A 16943-nucleotide genomic window follows, 5' to 3' on the forward strand; every position below is an offset into this window, starting at 1 on the left:
AACATGCAAATGTTGAGCGAAAGCAGAAAATATGGCGCAGCATCCATCCTTTACATTAGCGGGACTGCGTGAGTACAACTAGATGAATACACTGACAGGAAGATGCTAATTGGAAGTATAGTATCTGTAGGCGGTACGGCAGGATATCTCAGAACGCGCTCGGCACCAAGCTTGATAGCTGGTCTTGGTCTTGGCGCCTCCTATGCCTATGCCGGTACGCCTGCTCGATCCAATTACTGTCATATCAGCGATATAGTTTTCAAAAGTGGTAGGTGAACTACGCTAACATGTATGGGTAGGCTACTTGATCAAGGAGAATCGTGACTACGGCACCGAGCTAGCGCTAGGCAACAGCGTGGTTCTTTTCGGTTCCGCTGTGCCACGCATTATCAAAACTGGTGGAAGAGCTCCAGTACCTCTTGCTTTAGGCGCTACAGGTGCCTTAGCAACATGGTATTACCAAAAGAAAATGCGAGAGTTCAGATATGGCGTGTAGACAACAAACGACCATGATGACGCAGATCGCTAGCGAGGTATTTCGACGAGTCTCCTAGAGACCCTAAGGAGACATTGTCAATCAAGCGCACTCAGACCACCATGTATCAAAATGACACCATAGCAAACCAGCACTGTATATTTAGTGATGGACACAAGTTCTGCTCATCTTTTCGAAAGCTTCTGGCATTGTGTGCAACCTTTTGTGATGAGCTGACAACTAGCTCGACCTCGATTACGTGACAAATCGACTGGCTTGCATCTCATGGCGTTTGCCATCGACAGGAATACCAGCACAGTAAGATGAAAGTGCAAGATACTCCACAGCGATCACGGTCAAAAGTGTGCACGAGCACATCATAAGTGATATTGAGGGTAGGCACCATGACCCTCACTAGTGATACTGAGGACCTGCAGACTGATGCGGCACTATTTAACTGTTTCAAGTTTACGGCCATGAGCGCAAGTGTTTCTTCCAGAGTAGCATACCTTCGCCATCTCACTGGATCAACAGCAGGAGAAGATAATCAGACAGCTTACACAGCCACAATCTTCTGCCTTGTCTGCCAGATTGTACAGCTTCTGCGCCATACATCAAGCCCACTATCATCATGTCTGTTCTTTCACGTTCAAACTCTTCCTCTTCGACCGAAAGATCGTCACCAACCTCGACTGCACCAAGCAGCCTCAGCAGTGAGTGCCACGATGCTATCTTGTCTCGGGCACGAAGTATACTGTCAGGCCCGGCCTCGCCGATCTCTCAACTCCACGAGCTCTACCAGTTTCGCATCATACATACACTGTCTTTCAAGGACGATGGACCAGTGACTGGTGGATTTGCCTGCACGCTTCATGTGGGCTACGAGAGCGAGGCCGTCGAGGTCTCTTTCACCGGGAGCGCCACGTCGAAAAAGGTCGCAAAGCGTAATGTTGCAGAAGCAGCACTGAAAGCCGTATCTGACTGTAAGTCTCCCTAGTGTCCACCATCTAGTTGTGTCCAAATGACCCGATCCCCTGTGCTTAAGGTAAAGGATGTCTGAGCTTGTGCTTCCTCAGTTTCTCGTCTATGTATTCAGGCCACTGAACCAAATACTAACAAGTGCGCTAGACATTCTTACATCTCCAAGCCTCACTTTGCATGCACCTCTGCAGCCAGAGAACAGCACCGCTCCTCCATCTGCTAGTCAAATCGCGCTTATGGAAGATGATCGTGCGCATCTCGCGCTTTTACGTGAGCTGGCCAATACCATGCAAGAGCCAGGACACAAGCTTGGTCTACCCAGCATTGACTTGGAGCAATGGGAGCGAGACCATAAAGTCCCTCTCGAAGTCGGCCTAGCCTTCACTAGCTGTACCGACATTATATCCTCGCCGGCGATTGAGGGCCACCACATCATCGTCAGAGAGACCGAGCACATCACGAACTCGAAGTTCGTCGAAGACAACAAGACGAGATTCCTCTTCGGCAAGTCGGATGTTCTTGCTCAAGCGGATCTGGCGCTGTATGTTTCCTCCTTGATCGGTCACTACTCATCAACGTGTGATGAGATTATCCTGGTTGGTCACACTATCGCCAGTGACCTCAAGTGGTTGGGTCAAATGGGCATCGCTGGTCTAGAAGATATAGTGGTAATGGATATCGGCAGAGCATACCGTGCCATCACATCTCCAGGCCACTATGCTAACATGAAGGGCATGGAGAAGATCATGGGAGAGCTGGGCCTACCCGTCATATGTCCTCATAATGGAGGTAACGATTCTGTCTACAACTTGCAGGTCCTATTCGCGCTAGTGCAACAAATTACTGAGTCTGGCTTGAAGATTCTATGAGAATTGGGTTGGATGTGCGGGCCTAGTGACAGGCTTACCAGGGTCAGGTGAACGTTATTTCACTAGTTTTGCTCTCATTCGAAGTCGACATTGTGACAGTGGCTGAAGAGCAAATTCACCTAAGCTGAACAACGTCTCAATTGTTGACATATTGGTTGACCTGACATCACCTGTTGGCTGTCTAAAGTCGAAGGAGGAATGCAAAGCTTGGGTCGAACACCTGCAACTCAATCCAACCATTCGTATCTATGTAATCTGGCGCCGACCTCGGAACTTCGTCAATGCAGCTCGGAGGTAAATGGGTGACGAGGTGCAATTGCCGAGATCATCCCATAGCGTGAAAACATAGGTGCGTCCAGGGTCCATACCGGCTGTTACATAGAGATCGCTCACGGTGAAGTTGACTGAGGTAGCGTTACCAGCTGCAATAAGTTAGCCGTAAGACAAGTTGCAGAACTGGGGATATACGTACATCCATATATATATGACCGCCATGAGGAGTGTGATGGGTCCTTCTTGACGTAGAGGTCAACCAGACCAGTTGCTCCAGTCCAGGCAATCTCATAAGTACCACCAATAACCATCTCGCTAGGTAGCTTTGTGTAGTTGAATTGTGCTAGGCTCGAGGTGATGAGGCAAAGGAAGAGGAGTGCTTGAATGCAACAAGTGATCGGTGACGAGAACATCATCCTGAGTGAGTACGAAGAATACTGGCTGAATATCTGCTTCGTTGTGAGTGCTGTTTGATGCTGTTACTACTGCTGCTAATTTTGAATGGCAAAGCTGATACAAGAGGTGACTTTAAATCGTTCCATCAATGGAGATCCTCAACCTTGAAGATCACACCTAATTACAGCATCCTGATCAAAATCTTGGAATGAGGAGTGCAGTAGCTACCCAGGTGGCGAGGACTTGGCAGGCACGGACCGGATGCTCGCTTGGCTATCCAATGGGATCTGGCTGACTGTATAACAATCGACATCTTTCGTTGATTCTTCAGCACCAATAGCTTACTTGTGCAGAGGGACACCAAGACTGGCATTGAAAACCAGGACTACCAATGCCTTCAAGCAGCTCGTTCTGTAACAGCCTCGGAAAAGCACAATGCTTTGTCTATGCCAGCCCTGGAGTGAAGTCCTTATGCCATGGCAATAAGTCAGCCGAATTCTGTGTTACATATTTCAGGCTCGAGGAGAATAAGGCCCGTATTTTCATGGTGACTATACAGCATCGTTACGCTGCGTGGGAGTCTGCATCGTCATAGCGAGCCTGCAACATTGCAGGTTTCCTTTAAACAATGCACGTTGTATCATGTTGTATCGACATACACTTGAGAGAGTCACAATACTGAAAGTTTCCCATTTGTCGGTTCGTAAGACAGGCCCGTTTCCGCTGATCGAGCATTCGAGGGTGGCCATATGGCTTTGCATGCGTCGTTTCTCGTGAAATACTGTATAGCTCCTCGTTCAAGCCTCATTGAACAGTATCTAGTGGTCCATTGACATAGCATCAACTTTATGCACGACTTATTGGTCATTTGTGTTCTCACAGACGGAATAAAACGGTCTTTTTCAAAGCGGCTTTGAATCCGCTTCACATTCGCATACACACAATGAACCTTATTTGATCGTCGCACCTCGATGCCAGTCTGTTTCAAGTATATCATCCAATCTACCCGGGCATTTAGACCTCTCCAGTCACCATGACCACAAGAGACGCTGAGCGCGATTGTCGCACTACTCAACCCACTTTAGACAGGCATCCAGAGCACGCCCACCGATATACGAGATACCTAGATTGACCTGGCCTTGTGCCGTCGCAACTTCCGGCATCGGTCCAGGCTGCTCAATGAGTTGTTATTGAGCATCTATAGGATGTAATGGTACTCTGAGGCTTAGTGAAGCGACGATCTTACAATCACCAAGAGCCCGAGCCTTTTCCACCCCTTGATCACAGTTGTTAGTCTCGCCGTGCAATCCATTCCGCAAGATACACATTCATATATCCGGAACATGCGTCGGCCCCAATGATCACAGATAATACCGATGACCCTATCGTCCGAAGTATAAGACACGTTGGGCGCAAGAAGAGAGAGAGAGACCTTAGACACAAAAGGTGCTCGGAGAAAAGGCGCATCCGAATGTACTTGAAGTACACCACACAATGTACAAGCTGGCCGAGCAGGGCAGCGATATTCAAAGCAAGAGGCTAGTCCGAAAGACCGACAACGAGTGCGTACGGCATATACTATAGATTAGTGGTATTGTTTCCATGACACAATGCTTTACATATGCTCGCCAACCTCGTTAGTCCAACCAAAATAGTGGAGGGAACACATCTATTGCCCCTTGCACCGCACGCTCGTCCGACAAAAGAGATCATCTTGCGGGATGAGTGTAGAATCCTATACTGAGCTTCTCTTCTGCTCTGTTGCAGTTAGGGACTACGGGAGGGCACTTCAACGTTCGTGTCACATCATTCTGTGGTAGGACGAGGTTGCGTCTCAGAACTGCATATTGAAGCGATCACCCAAATGCAAGAGGAGCACATATCAAGCCTGACTGAGCTGTCCATGCTACCAGATACCTTACTTGTCGTATGGTAGTGGCCATAGAATATGAAAACATGCTCTTGATGGTGAGAGATGCTTCAAGGTCGGGAGAGAACCTGTAATGTATCCAAGGTCTCGACCTAAATGGAATGCATATCGAGAGTGGCCTGCTAACGCCATTGTTTACTGTCCAATCTTGCTGCTATGAATATGTACAGCGAAGTTGAGCCGCATCGGCGGCATGTCACAGTAACTGCAATCCCACCTTGCAGCTCACCAGCCTACCTCACTCTGACGAAGCATTGCACCCTGCATGCTACCTACTGGCGCATGCATCCCAAGTTACTACTACCTAAAGAAAGGCCTTTACAGCCGATCAGTCACTTGCACCCTTATAGATTGTCGCTGAAACTCTTGAGTGCTACTATCCGTACTGTAGTCAACACGATCATCGATTGGAGATCGATGTCACGGCATACATTGGTCGTCTTTCTGAGGGAGACCTCCAACAACGCTCATCTGGCGGATTCACTTGATGCCTATATTCGGCCAACTGAGTCTAGTCAGGCTTCTCGCAACATTTTTCAAGTACCTCCTCGAGTGCTCCACATCACAACGAGCCATTGGCCATTTCAGAAGACCTTCCGGCTTCTTTCCTCTCGCGCATCAAACCTCACGAAGACGAGACGATCATGTCAGCTTAAAAGAATATGGGACTATCGCAGTAAATGACCGATGAATTAAAGCGACCGAAAACCTGTCTCTCAGCAACAAGAACTGCACCTCGAAGCTGAAGAATGCTATTTCGACACCTCAGGCTCATGCGGCTTCAAGATTAACCACCAATTTCACAGCCGATCCGACTACAGAAGTCTAGCCTTCTCAACAGGAAAGATTTCCGTTTTTGAAAGCGGAATATCTGCTTTCGGGCAAACCTCACAAGCTCATCGTTCTCTGTGAGCCTCCGTGGAGCAAGGTGGAGTGGGGGCGAAAATCCTCAGGTCCACATCTATACAGTCTAGCGACATTAGGCGGAATTGAAACCCGATCATGTGCAAGCACTTTTGTTCGACTACACCATACCAACAGATTGATACTCGATATAACGTTGTCACACCTACAGAGGTACTAATCAAGCTTGTTCAAGACGATGATGCTCTGCTTTTGAAATTCCCAGCTGTTGCAGGAAAAAGTTAGCACTGCGATTCTTGCACATGCGTGAGGTTCAGCTTAGCTCCAGGGTCCACCTCGTTTGGTTCCCACAGGCACACAACTACTGGTCAAGAGTTCTCACAAGCACTCTGGTATTCTCAGCCATGGAAAGTTTACTGCTGAGAATGGCTAGTGAGATATGGGCAGTGCTCGTGCGATGTGCTCAGATCATGCATGTGTGCGATCGTCCTTCCAAACTATTCGTCAGATCACAGAAACTGGCAGAGATGATGTGCTGATTAAGTCGTACGTCCCGGAACATGCCATATCCTTTCCTGTTTTTCTTATTGGATGTGGTGAATGAGATCAGCAACTGTCGACAGAGTCTTTCAGAAGTTGATCGAAGCGACGCAGAGGCTCCGCTGAAAGGGTATATATACCTCTCTCTCTTCATGCGAGTTCCTCTCCTTCTTTCCTTCTTTCTCTTTTCTCGAGAATTCACAGAGTAACTTGCAAAATAGCATATCCAAAGCTTCTGCCGAAGAGACCGCGCCTTTGCACATAGTTATTATTGTGATAGTATCCTTCCCCTGCATAGTAGTCATGCCTTCTTTCGCGAGAAGTGTCTTGAATACTTTGAAGTCGATCATATGTTTCTGCGAGACAGGCAGAGGCTATGAGAAGGCGCCACCAGCTACTGAAGCTGTCGTCAATCCTCTTCCGAGGGTTGACTGGGAATCATTTGACATTCGGGCTGCTGAGACCCTTGCTAGGAATGCCATCCCTGGTGGTGTAGCTATCCGAACCAAGGACGAGGCCAAGCGAATGGATGTGAAAGCTATTTATTTCGGCTAATGCCTACGAGCTTGCCACAAGAAAACTGTCTGAAAATACCAAAAAAACTCAGAAAAGGGATGTCCACTGGCCTCTTCACGTCGGCTAGGCGGCTCTCAACCATTGCTACAAACAGTAACGACTTTACGAATTTCCTTTGTCTATCGGTTGTATTGCTCCGGATGACTCACTCGCTCACGCGGGTGTTGTGTCGGCAGGAGCTCTAAACCACTTGCCATTTATCTGCCATTTATCTGCCATTTATCTGCCATTTATCTACCATTTATCTACCATTTATCTGCCATTTATCTACCATTTATCTACCATTTATCTGCCATTTATCTGCTATTTATACCATTTGCTACTCCGTCTGTTCCTCCAGGGAGGTTCGAAACAGGGGTGCCAGGCACGGGCTGTATTGCGTGCCCCGGCCATGGTTGCTTTCGTCTTGTACGAGGCTTTCAAGGCGGGAAGAGTGGTGCAGGAAGGTCAATGGCGATAGTTGTGGATGGCAACTAGCGGCGATGAGGTGGCAGGGATCGGGTCAGGACGCTCATTCAGGGTGTTTTCGGCTTGTGCGAAGGCCTCGAGGATTGACAGCAAGGTACACCGGCAGTATAAGAAGAACGGGGGATTGCGCTCGAAGATGGTGACTTGGATTGAGGTACTAAATGATGCAAGCATCTGACAATGACGCAAACTAACTTGGGTGTTGCTTACAGGCTCTGATAGGGGCGCTGAGCTCTGGAAGTACGCCTGAGACATGGCGGCTTCTGCCCTAATTCACGCCTAGATATCTACCACTAAAGAGCGAACTTTCTGAGGCCAGCAAACTGCGGTGTGTGACGAGATTACAATCGCTATCTATTCGCCTTCCTCACTGTTAGCTGCAATGCAGACATTCACAGACACTCTCGTGAGATATGCTAATTCAGGAAGACAGACATCACAGCAGTGAATTCGCATGAGGATCTAGGAAGTGGCAGTACGACGTCTACCAAACACAACCCTCCTTCGATTATGACAGCAACCTATCTCTACATATCAAAGATTTTGTGAACAGACGGAAGCACCAAATCCACCCAAAAATGGGCCTGGAAGCTTATCGAGGGTTCTCGATGGTTAGAAACACTGCGACAGATACTCATTGTTCTCGCTAACCCTGTGACTAGAAACATACATGCCGATGTTGCCAGAGTCCATCGGCTCGCGAATCTGAATGATCACTCGAACAAAAGATTCCTATTTTGAGCGTGAGCTGATATCTCTACCTGCATCTTCAATTTCTCAGAAAGTGAAAAGGAGTTCTATCCTGCAAGATCGTGTCTTCCCAATGCCGGATCAACCACTTCCACACAGACTCGTGCCTATGACTCGAGAAAGCTTGCCCTGATCCTACCAGATACACTGCCAAAGATCAGGAATTCGATGCGGTGGTTGAACAGTACGACGCAATGGAGAAAATCGAAATAGCAACATTCCTGCTCCTTAGTAGCGATGAACCTTCAGACTTGTTTGCTGTGTTGTAGGGACAATTGAATGATCGGATATTCCTGCTTCGAGCCAAATATTCGCGCTGTATGCCCCGACAACGTACGATGAGCAATGTGCTATAGTGCTGGGAAAGATCTTGGCCATTGTTCAGCAGTCGGACTGTGTCCCATCAAGCGAAAGAGATACCTATGTCGCCTCTGGTATAGACAATGTGGTGTTCTTTGCACTGACATGCAGTGAGTGGTTATGGAGTGCTGAGAGGGTATGTGCAAACATCACAGCAAGGCGAGTATATCGAGGTTAACAGCTGTAGGAGCAGGTATGCGAATTGAATCTGGTCAAGATGGCGACAATGAGGAACAAAAGAACCAACTCTAAGATCCGAGCTGATGAGGACGAAAGTTTGCGGTTCACTCTGGTATGTGAAGGAACTCCTGATCTGACTTCATGTGGCTCGATAAGTAACCGCTCAGACTGCCTTGCCCGAGGCAGGTTGTCGAACGTGGGCACTGAGACCCGATGCGGAGCATCCAATTCTTCTACCGTTGGAGCGGGATTGCCGCAAGAATGGTAATGGTAGGTGTAGTACACGTTGCCCATGACTGTGCTTGCTTGACCTGAGATTGCTGTTAAGCCGTATTCGTTGGAGTCTTTTCGGCTCGGTACTGCTAGTTCGGGTGGTGGACGAAACACCCTGGTGTCTGACAAACACGGCTGAAGCAGTGCAGAGGTAGTGGACGTCTCCTTATGTTGTGCTGTACATAGCAGCGTTGCCTCACCACGTCTTCGGTCGCCCTCCATGCCACTAGCCGGTGAGCAGTGCACAGGCAGAGTGTGGTTCGTGGTGTTGGCGAGATATAAGCTCGATAGGGCTGTGAGAAGCTAACAGCCTGGAAGTTGTGGCTAAGGTGTAGTCCACATCCTGATGTGCGGTGTGAACAGCTCTACCGAGAAACTAGTCATTACTCACGAAATGTAGAGAAAAAACGTTTCGTTGGAATGAAGAATAGGTTTATAGATGACTGTCCATCGCACACTTCATAGTACGTGCTTATGTCGTTGCGTAATTGACGTTGTGTCCTACTAGTGAGTTTCGCCTCGCAAGTCTCTAGAACGGTATTGGTTGATTCTGCACGAATTCCACCAATTGTGGAGGATGCCAATTCAGCGCCACTCACCCTGTTGACGATCACGAAAGAAACATTCTTACTGCCAAGGATGTTCCTCGCAATGTATTGATCGACCAAGTCCAGGACCAAAAATACAGCAGAATCACTGCCGTGAATTTACTGTACTTCAAAACGGAAAACAACCCTGCGACTATTGCTAAGACGCGACGCCAACGCAATACGATCCTCCCACGAAATCGCGGCCAGGTGCAGTACAGGGTGGCTCAACTTCAACCTTAGGTAAGCGAACGTAGTAAAACATTTTCGTGGCTGTATTTGTACCCGCAAGCAAGACAAGCATCAGGAGGACACCATCGTGAATGGGTGATCAACGATTTGGAAAGAATCGCTTCCTCGTCTTGTTAGAGACACCTTATGAGTACAGTGGAATGTGCCCAGGTGTACTCTTCGCCTTCGAAGTATTTTAATGACTCAACATCTTGCCGAACACTTTCGCAAAGCTGCAAAAGACCGAAAAGCATTCTGCTATGATGTCTAGTATCTAGCTGGGTCCGATAAGACCCGAGTCATCTATGGTGTACAAGGCTGAAAGTTCGTCTTTTCTGGTCTATATACCACATCTTGTACACCTTCGTAATGATTCACAATATTTTACAGGCCATCTCTGACTCTACTGCATCTCCTCAATGATCTCCTTGTACTGTTTCCTCTTCTTTGATCGTGAAGGCCGTAGCGCCGCTCTTGTCTTTCCGATCCACTTCGCCAGTGGCTGAAACAGGTGTCTTTCAGCGAGGTAAGCAACAATGAACCCGACAATTGCCAAGGCTAGCAAGAAAAGCTCGTAGTCCCAAGACATGTCCGTGAGATCCATGAACTTTTGTAAAGGTTTGGCAGGATCCAAAAGCATGTAAAGCGAAAAGGCCAATGTGATGACAATAGTGACACAAAACGGGACGTTCTTCCTCATCGACTCTCTGAAGGGTGGACCAATGCTGAGGACGATGCCTGAGAGGATGTATTGATAACATGAGACCAGGAAGAGAGCTGTGTTTTGCGAGTTGTCGACGTTTGATTTCTTCTTGTTGAGCTTGGGTGGTATATACCATGATTGCCAATGGACAGTCTTGAAAGCCACAGCTTGTACCAGGATGCAGAGCACAATCTGTCCAAGTAGTGGTGTCAATACTTTTCTGGATACAAGATTAGCTGTCGGGCGCTTTTTGCTCAACTGAGGATATGCACCAGTCCAGCCCATGAAAATGGCGATGGGCAGGATGAGTGCCAAGTCAATGAACAGGAATTGAAAGTCACCAAGGTTGGATGCCGACGCGTAGAGAAAGCTGACCGAGGTGAATTGAATGGCCGAGTACAAACTCATGTACTTGAAACAGCAGAAACTGGTCACAAGCGCAGCACGGCCCTCTTTGATCAATATTGGCACACACGAGATGTCGAAGATATGACTGGTGAAAGGAGCTGCAACAGAAGCTTCGGCTTCAGAAAGCGAAACACCAACATCGGCTGCTTTGAGCGCACCACAATCGTTGGCACCATCACCGCAAAAGCCGCAGGTATAGTCAATGCTTTGCAACTTCTCGATGAGCTCGGCTTTTTCATCGGGAGACATGCGCGCGAAGACATGACCTTTGACAAGCATGCGTTTCAACATATTTGAGGCGCCATAATCGACAATCCATCTGAAAGCATCACCAGTGACGGCGAGAGTGTAATCTGTGTTTGCAAGTGCATCATATGGTGCAGAGGTGTCGTGCTCCACGGGTATTGGTACTGGCAGAAGCGTCTCACTGTCCAGTTGATACAAGTTGTTGTCGACACTCTCCCAGGAAAGTTGAGCCTTAGGATCCATCTTGTCACCCTCCACAAAATGTGGATAGTAGCAGTGAGCATCTCTATCGATCAAGTCGCACTCTCTGGCCACACTGATAGCTGTCAGAATGTTATCACCAGTACACATCACAGTCCTTATCTTGGCCTCATTCAACTCTTCGATAATCTCAGTTGTAATTTCTTTCAACTTGTTCTCGAAAATGATGAAACCAGTAAGCTGCAGCCTTGATTCCGCTTCTGATCGATCCAATGCCTGGATCTCCTGCCACTTCATGCGTGACACATACTTTGATGCGCAAGCAATGACTCGATAGCCTTTGTGTGTGTAGAAATTCAATAGGTCTTCGAAGTCGGCAGGTATGCTCGATGGTGTGCAGATGTCTTTCATGACCTCCGGAGCACCTTTGGCGTAGATACTGATGCCAGGATCACCATTCTGACGAACGACAACACTTGCTCTTCTGAGATGCGACACAAACTCAAACTGTTTGAGGACAGCAAGCTCTATGGGAATAGGGTTCTCGTTGTTTTGTGAGTCTTCAAGATCGTATTCCATGCCGGATGGTGGTTTGGTAACAGATGGAGCTGGTTGATGAGTGCCATGCTCAACGAAATGCATCGTCTTCTGCGAGCCTTCCTCGAAAGTCCAATCTGTGAATTGGAACATCTTCAGATCGAGTGGGTCACCAATGAGTTCCTCGTCAACCATTCTCAAAGAGTGACAAGTAGCCATTGTGTAGAGCATATTCTTGTTGACACGATAGTTGACTGTAGGATCACGGTCGTAGGGCGCTGGGGGCAACAGATCATGCACTTCTTCGACTGTATCAGAGAACCGAATTTCTGGATGCTGTACAAGCCTAACACCGAGCACATCCAGACCATCTTCTGTCAAGGTACCCGTCTTATCGAAACAGACCACGTCTAGTTTGCCAGCCACATTGACGCGTTGTGGACTGATACAGAATATCTGCTTCTTCCTCAAGCGGCCTAATGCAAAGTTGGTGCCAATGGTCAATGTCGCTGGCAGAGCAGGAGGTACCACGATTGTGATCAGATCTAGGGCACGAACAACAATCAGGTGCCATTTCAGACCGAGCTTGACGAAGTTGACGAATGATGTAACGAAGCCAATGGCAGCAATACAGCCCATGACTCCGATGTAGCGGAAGGAATCTCGATAGAACTTGAAGCCGGATGGCTTGGGAAAGAGCATAGATCGGACAAGAGCACCTTTAGTCGTGTTGAAACCAGTGCGGACGACAACAGCCAGAGCGACAGCTTCATCGTCGTCCTCGTCCTGTGGTCTTCGGGCACGGATAATCTTGGTACCACAGAAGAGAAAGTGTCGCGCGACGATGGGATGAACGGATGTGGCGCCCAGGTCAACATAGTTGACCACATCATCCGTAAGAGGGACTTTTGAAACTGGGATAGACTCCCCCGTCAACATGCTCTCGTTAATGATGCAATCGCCAGCCAGGAGAAGACTATCACATGGTAATTGTGACAAGGAAGGATCTGAGACTTCGTAGACGTCACCTGGCACGAGGTCGCCTGATGTTGACTGACGCCAGAAGCCATTCCTAAGGACACGAACGTCACATTCGAAACGTGAGATCTCACTCAAACGTTGCATGGTCGATTTGGTTTCGATAACAGTAGTGGCGATACTGAAGACTGAGATCAGAAAGATTGCTCCAGCATAATAATAGTACTCATCGAAGGACCACAGCAACAAGCTGGCAATTTGAAAGATGTAAAAAGGGTGGAAAGCCTAGCCGCAATTAGCTGCGAAGTGTTCGAGCTTGCGTTATACTCACCTCATCCAAGAGCAGTTCTGGAATCGTCTTCTGCCTGATTTCAATAACGTTCTTGCCAAAGACTTGATCACGCGGGTCACGTTCTTCACTGTCGAGACCTTGCTTCATAGCCTTCACATCTGTCCATTGTGGATCCCACCAGTCGTTGTTGAGCACGAATTTGTCCTGGTGAGGATGGTAAATGAAGCGCATGTAGCGATAGTCGAGAAATCTTAGCTCCTTCAGATCCTCTTCGTAGTCATATCTGTGGCCATTGAGTTGTTCCTTGGAGGGACGATTGAAGACTGTCGACATAGGATAGCCGTACTCCTCGCTGGTAACATCGTGGACAGTGAATTCTCCCCATTGGTTCTGCTTATTCTTAGCCCGCGATCTCGACCATTTCCTGTTGTGTTCAAAGCTCACCTCTACAACGACCCATGTGCACTTCTCGAGTGGCGTAGGAGTTCCTATCAATCTAATTCGCCATCTGGGGATCCACCTAAATATCAGGTAGCCGATGCCTGCAGTGAGACAGCAAATGACCAGATAGGCGATAAAGCCGAGTGAGCTTGTGGAGAAGCCGGCGACGACCATTGTGAGGTCCTCGCTCTGAATATAGAACTTCTGGCTAAAGGCACCACCTTCCTCGTGCTCCTGGATATCCGGTTTACCAGACTCTGTACGTCGGAGCAGAGGGGCGTCTTCATCGTCTCTGTCACGTCCAGAAGATTTGCGTCTAGGCGAAGTAGTGCCAGCTTCAAGATCTTGGTCATGGCCATTGGCCATGAATAAATCCTCGTCATCACTGACATCTTCGATAGCTTCGTCTGAGTACTCGGGACTCTCCTGCTCATCTTGAAAATAAGTGAAACTGGTAATGGAGCCTTGTCTTTGCCTAGGACGTTGGTATGCGAATGATGTGGCGCTTGTTGGAACACTCTCGGAGATAGGCCCAGAAAATGCCTTAGGCACGTCAGCTGGGTTGTTCAAGGAAGGCACGATCTAAAGCTGACCTCATCTGTTGCCATTTCGACTTCAGAAACAATACTAGCGCTGCAGACAGACTCGTTAGGTAGGTATATATCCAGTTCACCTTTTACGTACTTGCTCATATTTGAGTCGCGTCGGCGAAGTGAACCACGCCTGACATATGACTGACTGCTCCGGCGTTGAGCCGAAGAAGACCTTCGAGCACTGGGTCGTTCCATCGTAGCAGACGTGTGCACAACGGTAAATTCCTCCAAGCTCTTTGGACAGCTACGTGTAGCTTAATGTGCTCTCCCGAGTTGCACGAGAAGAGTTGTTGAGGTTAGATCATGCGGGATGAGATGCTATCACTCTCGGCAAGACGTGCCTTTGTCTGGTGGCTAGGCCTTGGATGAATGTTACGGATCTAGGGACATATCGTCGATGGTTTTGTATGTGAAAGCCTCGTCCAAGCTCGAGCGTGAGATGAACGTGAATTTCGAACTTTATGATTATGCTCTGATTGGCTAAGACATCCTCGTTTTGTGCCCCACTTTCCAGGCCTACTGTGATCACGTTGGAGAGGCATTCGATAAGCCCTTGCAGGTTTTGCGTTTTTGCAGTGGCGTTGACGCAAGACTACGGCAGTCCTGGTAATCCTCGTTGGCCCGCTGTCACAGTCACCACATTTTCCATATTGATTGTGTTTCTTCTCACGAACCACTTTATCTTACTTTGAGGGCAATTTCGTGACTGTCGGACCTGCAGAGAAAGTTTGGAAGCCACAAGGCATAAACCAGCGTTACTCCGTACCTTGCAGAACCCTTTCGTGATCTTCAGATATCCCAGCCAGTCGGCCTTTCATCTTCCCAACAGACAAAATCCTTGACATCCACCCGCTGTACCCAAGCCGGCCTCAACCTTATTGATCTACCCAACAAGATGGCCAGCAATATACCAGGACGGCGAGACGTGACCGCTCCGTGAGTCTTTCCTGCTAGAGCCTCGTTATCTCACTTCTGCATACTGGTGTACTGACATGGCCTCCTTCGACCTCAGAACGCCGCAAAATACACCTGCGCAAAATGCGCCAATCTCTTCTAGAGCACAAGCGCCAAACATTGGTAGCATACAAGAAGGTTAGTTCTCGTCATGCAGACCAAGTGATCAGACACTGACTTCATTGAAGAGGACCTCGAGCGCGCCGCTGCAGCTTCGATATTCGCAAAGAACCCAGCCCTAGTCTCACTGATGCAGGAAAAGCTCGGCTCTCTTGTAGGCCGCTCATCCGGTTATGTTGAGTCTCTCCCAGCGCCAGTGAAGAAGCGGGTAACTGGCCTACAAGGTATTCAGAAGGACCATGCCAAGCTCGAGGCCGAGTTTCAGGAGGAGGTACTACAACTCGAGAAGAAATACTTTGCTAAGTTCACCCCACTATACGAGAAGCGAGCCAAGATCGTCAATGGTGAAATTGAGCCTACAGACGCCGAAGTCGAAGCTGGCAAGGATGAAGACGAGGATGAGGAAGGTGCTGAGGTCGAGAAGGAGGAGGCCGCTGAGAGCAACATTCCTGCAGATGCCAAAGGCATTCCAGAATTCTGGCTGACTGCTATGAAGAATCAGCTGTCATTAGCCGATCTGATCACAGAACGTGATGAGGACGCCTTGAAGGCACTGACCGACATCCGCATGGAGTACCTCGAGAAGCCTGGCTTCCGTCTTATTTTCGAGTTCGCTCCCAATGATTTCTTCACCAACAAGACAGTGTCGAAAACATATTTCTACCGCGAAGATACCGGCTACGGTGGGGACTTCATCTACGACCACGCAGAGGGTGACAAGATTGACTGGAAGGCTGGCAAGGACTTGACTGTGAGGGTTGAAAGCAAGAAGCAGCGAAACAAGAGTATGTACTAATTCCTCGACCATGTGACTTATGCTAATTAATTGCAGACACAAAACAGACTCGAGTCGTCAAGAAGACTGTGCCTACCGAATCCTTCTTCAATTTCTTTTCTCCCCCAGCTGCGCCGGGCGACGACGATGATGTTGCGTCCGACATTGAAGAACGTCTTGAGCTCGATTATCAGCTGGGTGAGGACATCAAAGAGAAGTTGATTCCACGAGCCATTGATTGGTTTACGGGTGAGGCTCTCGCATTCGAGGAGCTGGACGACGGGGAAGATGATGGTTTTGATGATGACGAAGAAGAGGACGACGACGAGGAGGAAGAAGAAGACTCGGATGACGATGAGGAGGAAGGCGGCAAGCCAAGGTCCCAGCAAAATCAGTCTGAGTGCAAGAACCAGTAGACAAAGGACACTGGACGAAGAGCTACCTTACTGTTTGATGAGAGCAAGCGAATATCTTAGCGCGATGAAGTATAAGCAGAGTGGCAGCTCTGAGGTGAGACGTACACGTTTCTCTGTGCGTGGTTCCGAGATGGTAGTGCATCGTGGGTGTTGATCAGTCACCTTGTCTAGCCTCATCTAGTATATGGGGGAGCTCTATAGCTGTTGCTTCAGATGCGTCAGTCCATTGACAAGCGGCGTTGGTTAATAGGTCTTGATATGACATTATACAAAAGTCGTTCATTGCTCGCATGGTGTTGCAAATTACACATTCGAGATGCCAGGGACTACTTGTACCTGGTTGTCCATCAAAACTTGTAATTACACCCTGCTGGGTCCCCAGGAAGTTTAGAAGCGGTGAGCCACAACAAGAAGAAGCTCTTGTGCTCAGGAGAGGTGAGGCGCATGGGGATCAATTTCACTAATCCCATTTGGTGCTGGCGGAATCGTTTCAGAAGGGTTTACCAAGCGAAATATGTAGAACAGG

The 16943-nt window shown here is 48.4% G+C and overlaps 5 protein-coding genes across 5 annotated transcripts; 3 read left to right on the top strand and 2 right to left on the bottom strand.

Annotated features, from left to right (window-relative positions):
- Window positions 1-31: 31 nt before the first annotated feature.
- On the top strand, window positions 32-496 carry LTR64_005438 (uncharacterized protein; the record flags this gene model as incomplete). The annotated part of the gene is made up of 3 exons (XM_064899777.1): window positions 32-68; window positions 131-268; window positions 300-496. The coding sequence occupies 3 exons, from the start codon at window positions 32-34 to the stop codon at window positions 494-496; spliced, it is 372 nt and encodes a 123-aa protein (XP_064753089.1).
- Window positions 497-1106: 610 nt separating this feature from the next.
- LTR64_005439 (uncharacterized protein) lies at window positions 1107-2325 on the top strand (the record flags this gene model as incomplete). Its single annotated transcript, XM_064899778.1, has 2 exons — window positions 1107-1458; window positions 1604-2325. 2 exons carry the CDS (start codon window positions 1107-1109, stop codon window positions 2323-2325), a joined length of 1074 nt encoding a protein of 357 aa, XP_064753090.1.
- Window positions 2326-2571: 246 nt separating this feature from the next.
- LTR64_005440 (uncharacterized protein) lies at window positions 2572-2909 on the bottom strand (the record flags this gene model as incomplete). Its single annotated transcript, XM_064899779.1, has 2 exons — window positions 2572-2747; window positions 2798-2909. 2 exons carry the CDS (start codon window positions 2907-2909, stop codon window positions 2572-2574), a joined length of 288 nt encoding a protein of 95 aa, XP_064753091.1.
- A 7247-nt stretch (window positions 2910-10156) lies between these two features.
- Window positions 10157-14167, bottom strand: LTR64_005441 (uncharacterized protein; the record flags this gene model as incomplete). Its single annotated transcript, XM_064899780.1, is given in 3 exon segments — window positions 10157-13111; window positions 13158-14141; window positions 14153-14167. 3 exon segments carry the CDS (start codon window positions 14165-14167, stop codon window positions 10157-10159), a joined length of 3954 nt encoding a protein of 1317 aa, XP_064753092.1.
- Window positions 14168-15356: 1189 nt separating this feature from the next.
- Window positions 15357-16417, top strand: NAP1 (histone chaperone; the record flags this gene model as incomplete). Its single annotated transcript, XM_064899781.1, has 2 exons — window positions 15357-16011; window positions 16059-16417. 2 exons carry the CDS (start codon window positions 15357-15359, stop codon window positions 16415-16417), a joined length of 1014 nt encoding a protein of 337 aa, XP_064753093.1.
- Between the last annotated feature and the right edge of the window lie 526 nt (window positions 16418-16943).

This window comes from Lithohypha guttulata (assembly GCF_036872675.1).
Source record: "Lithohypha guttulata strain CCFEE 5908 chromosome Unknown scaffold_4, whole genome shotgun sequence".
NCBI classification, from domain to species: domain Eukaryota; kingdom Fungi; phylum Ascomycota; class Eurotiomycetes; order Chaetothyriales; family Trichomeriaceae; genus Lithohypha; species Lithohypha guttulata.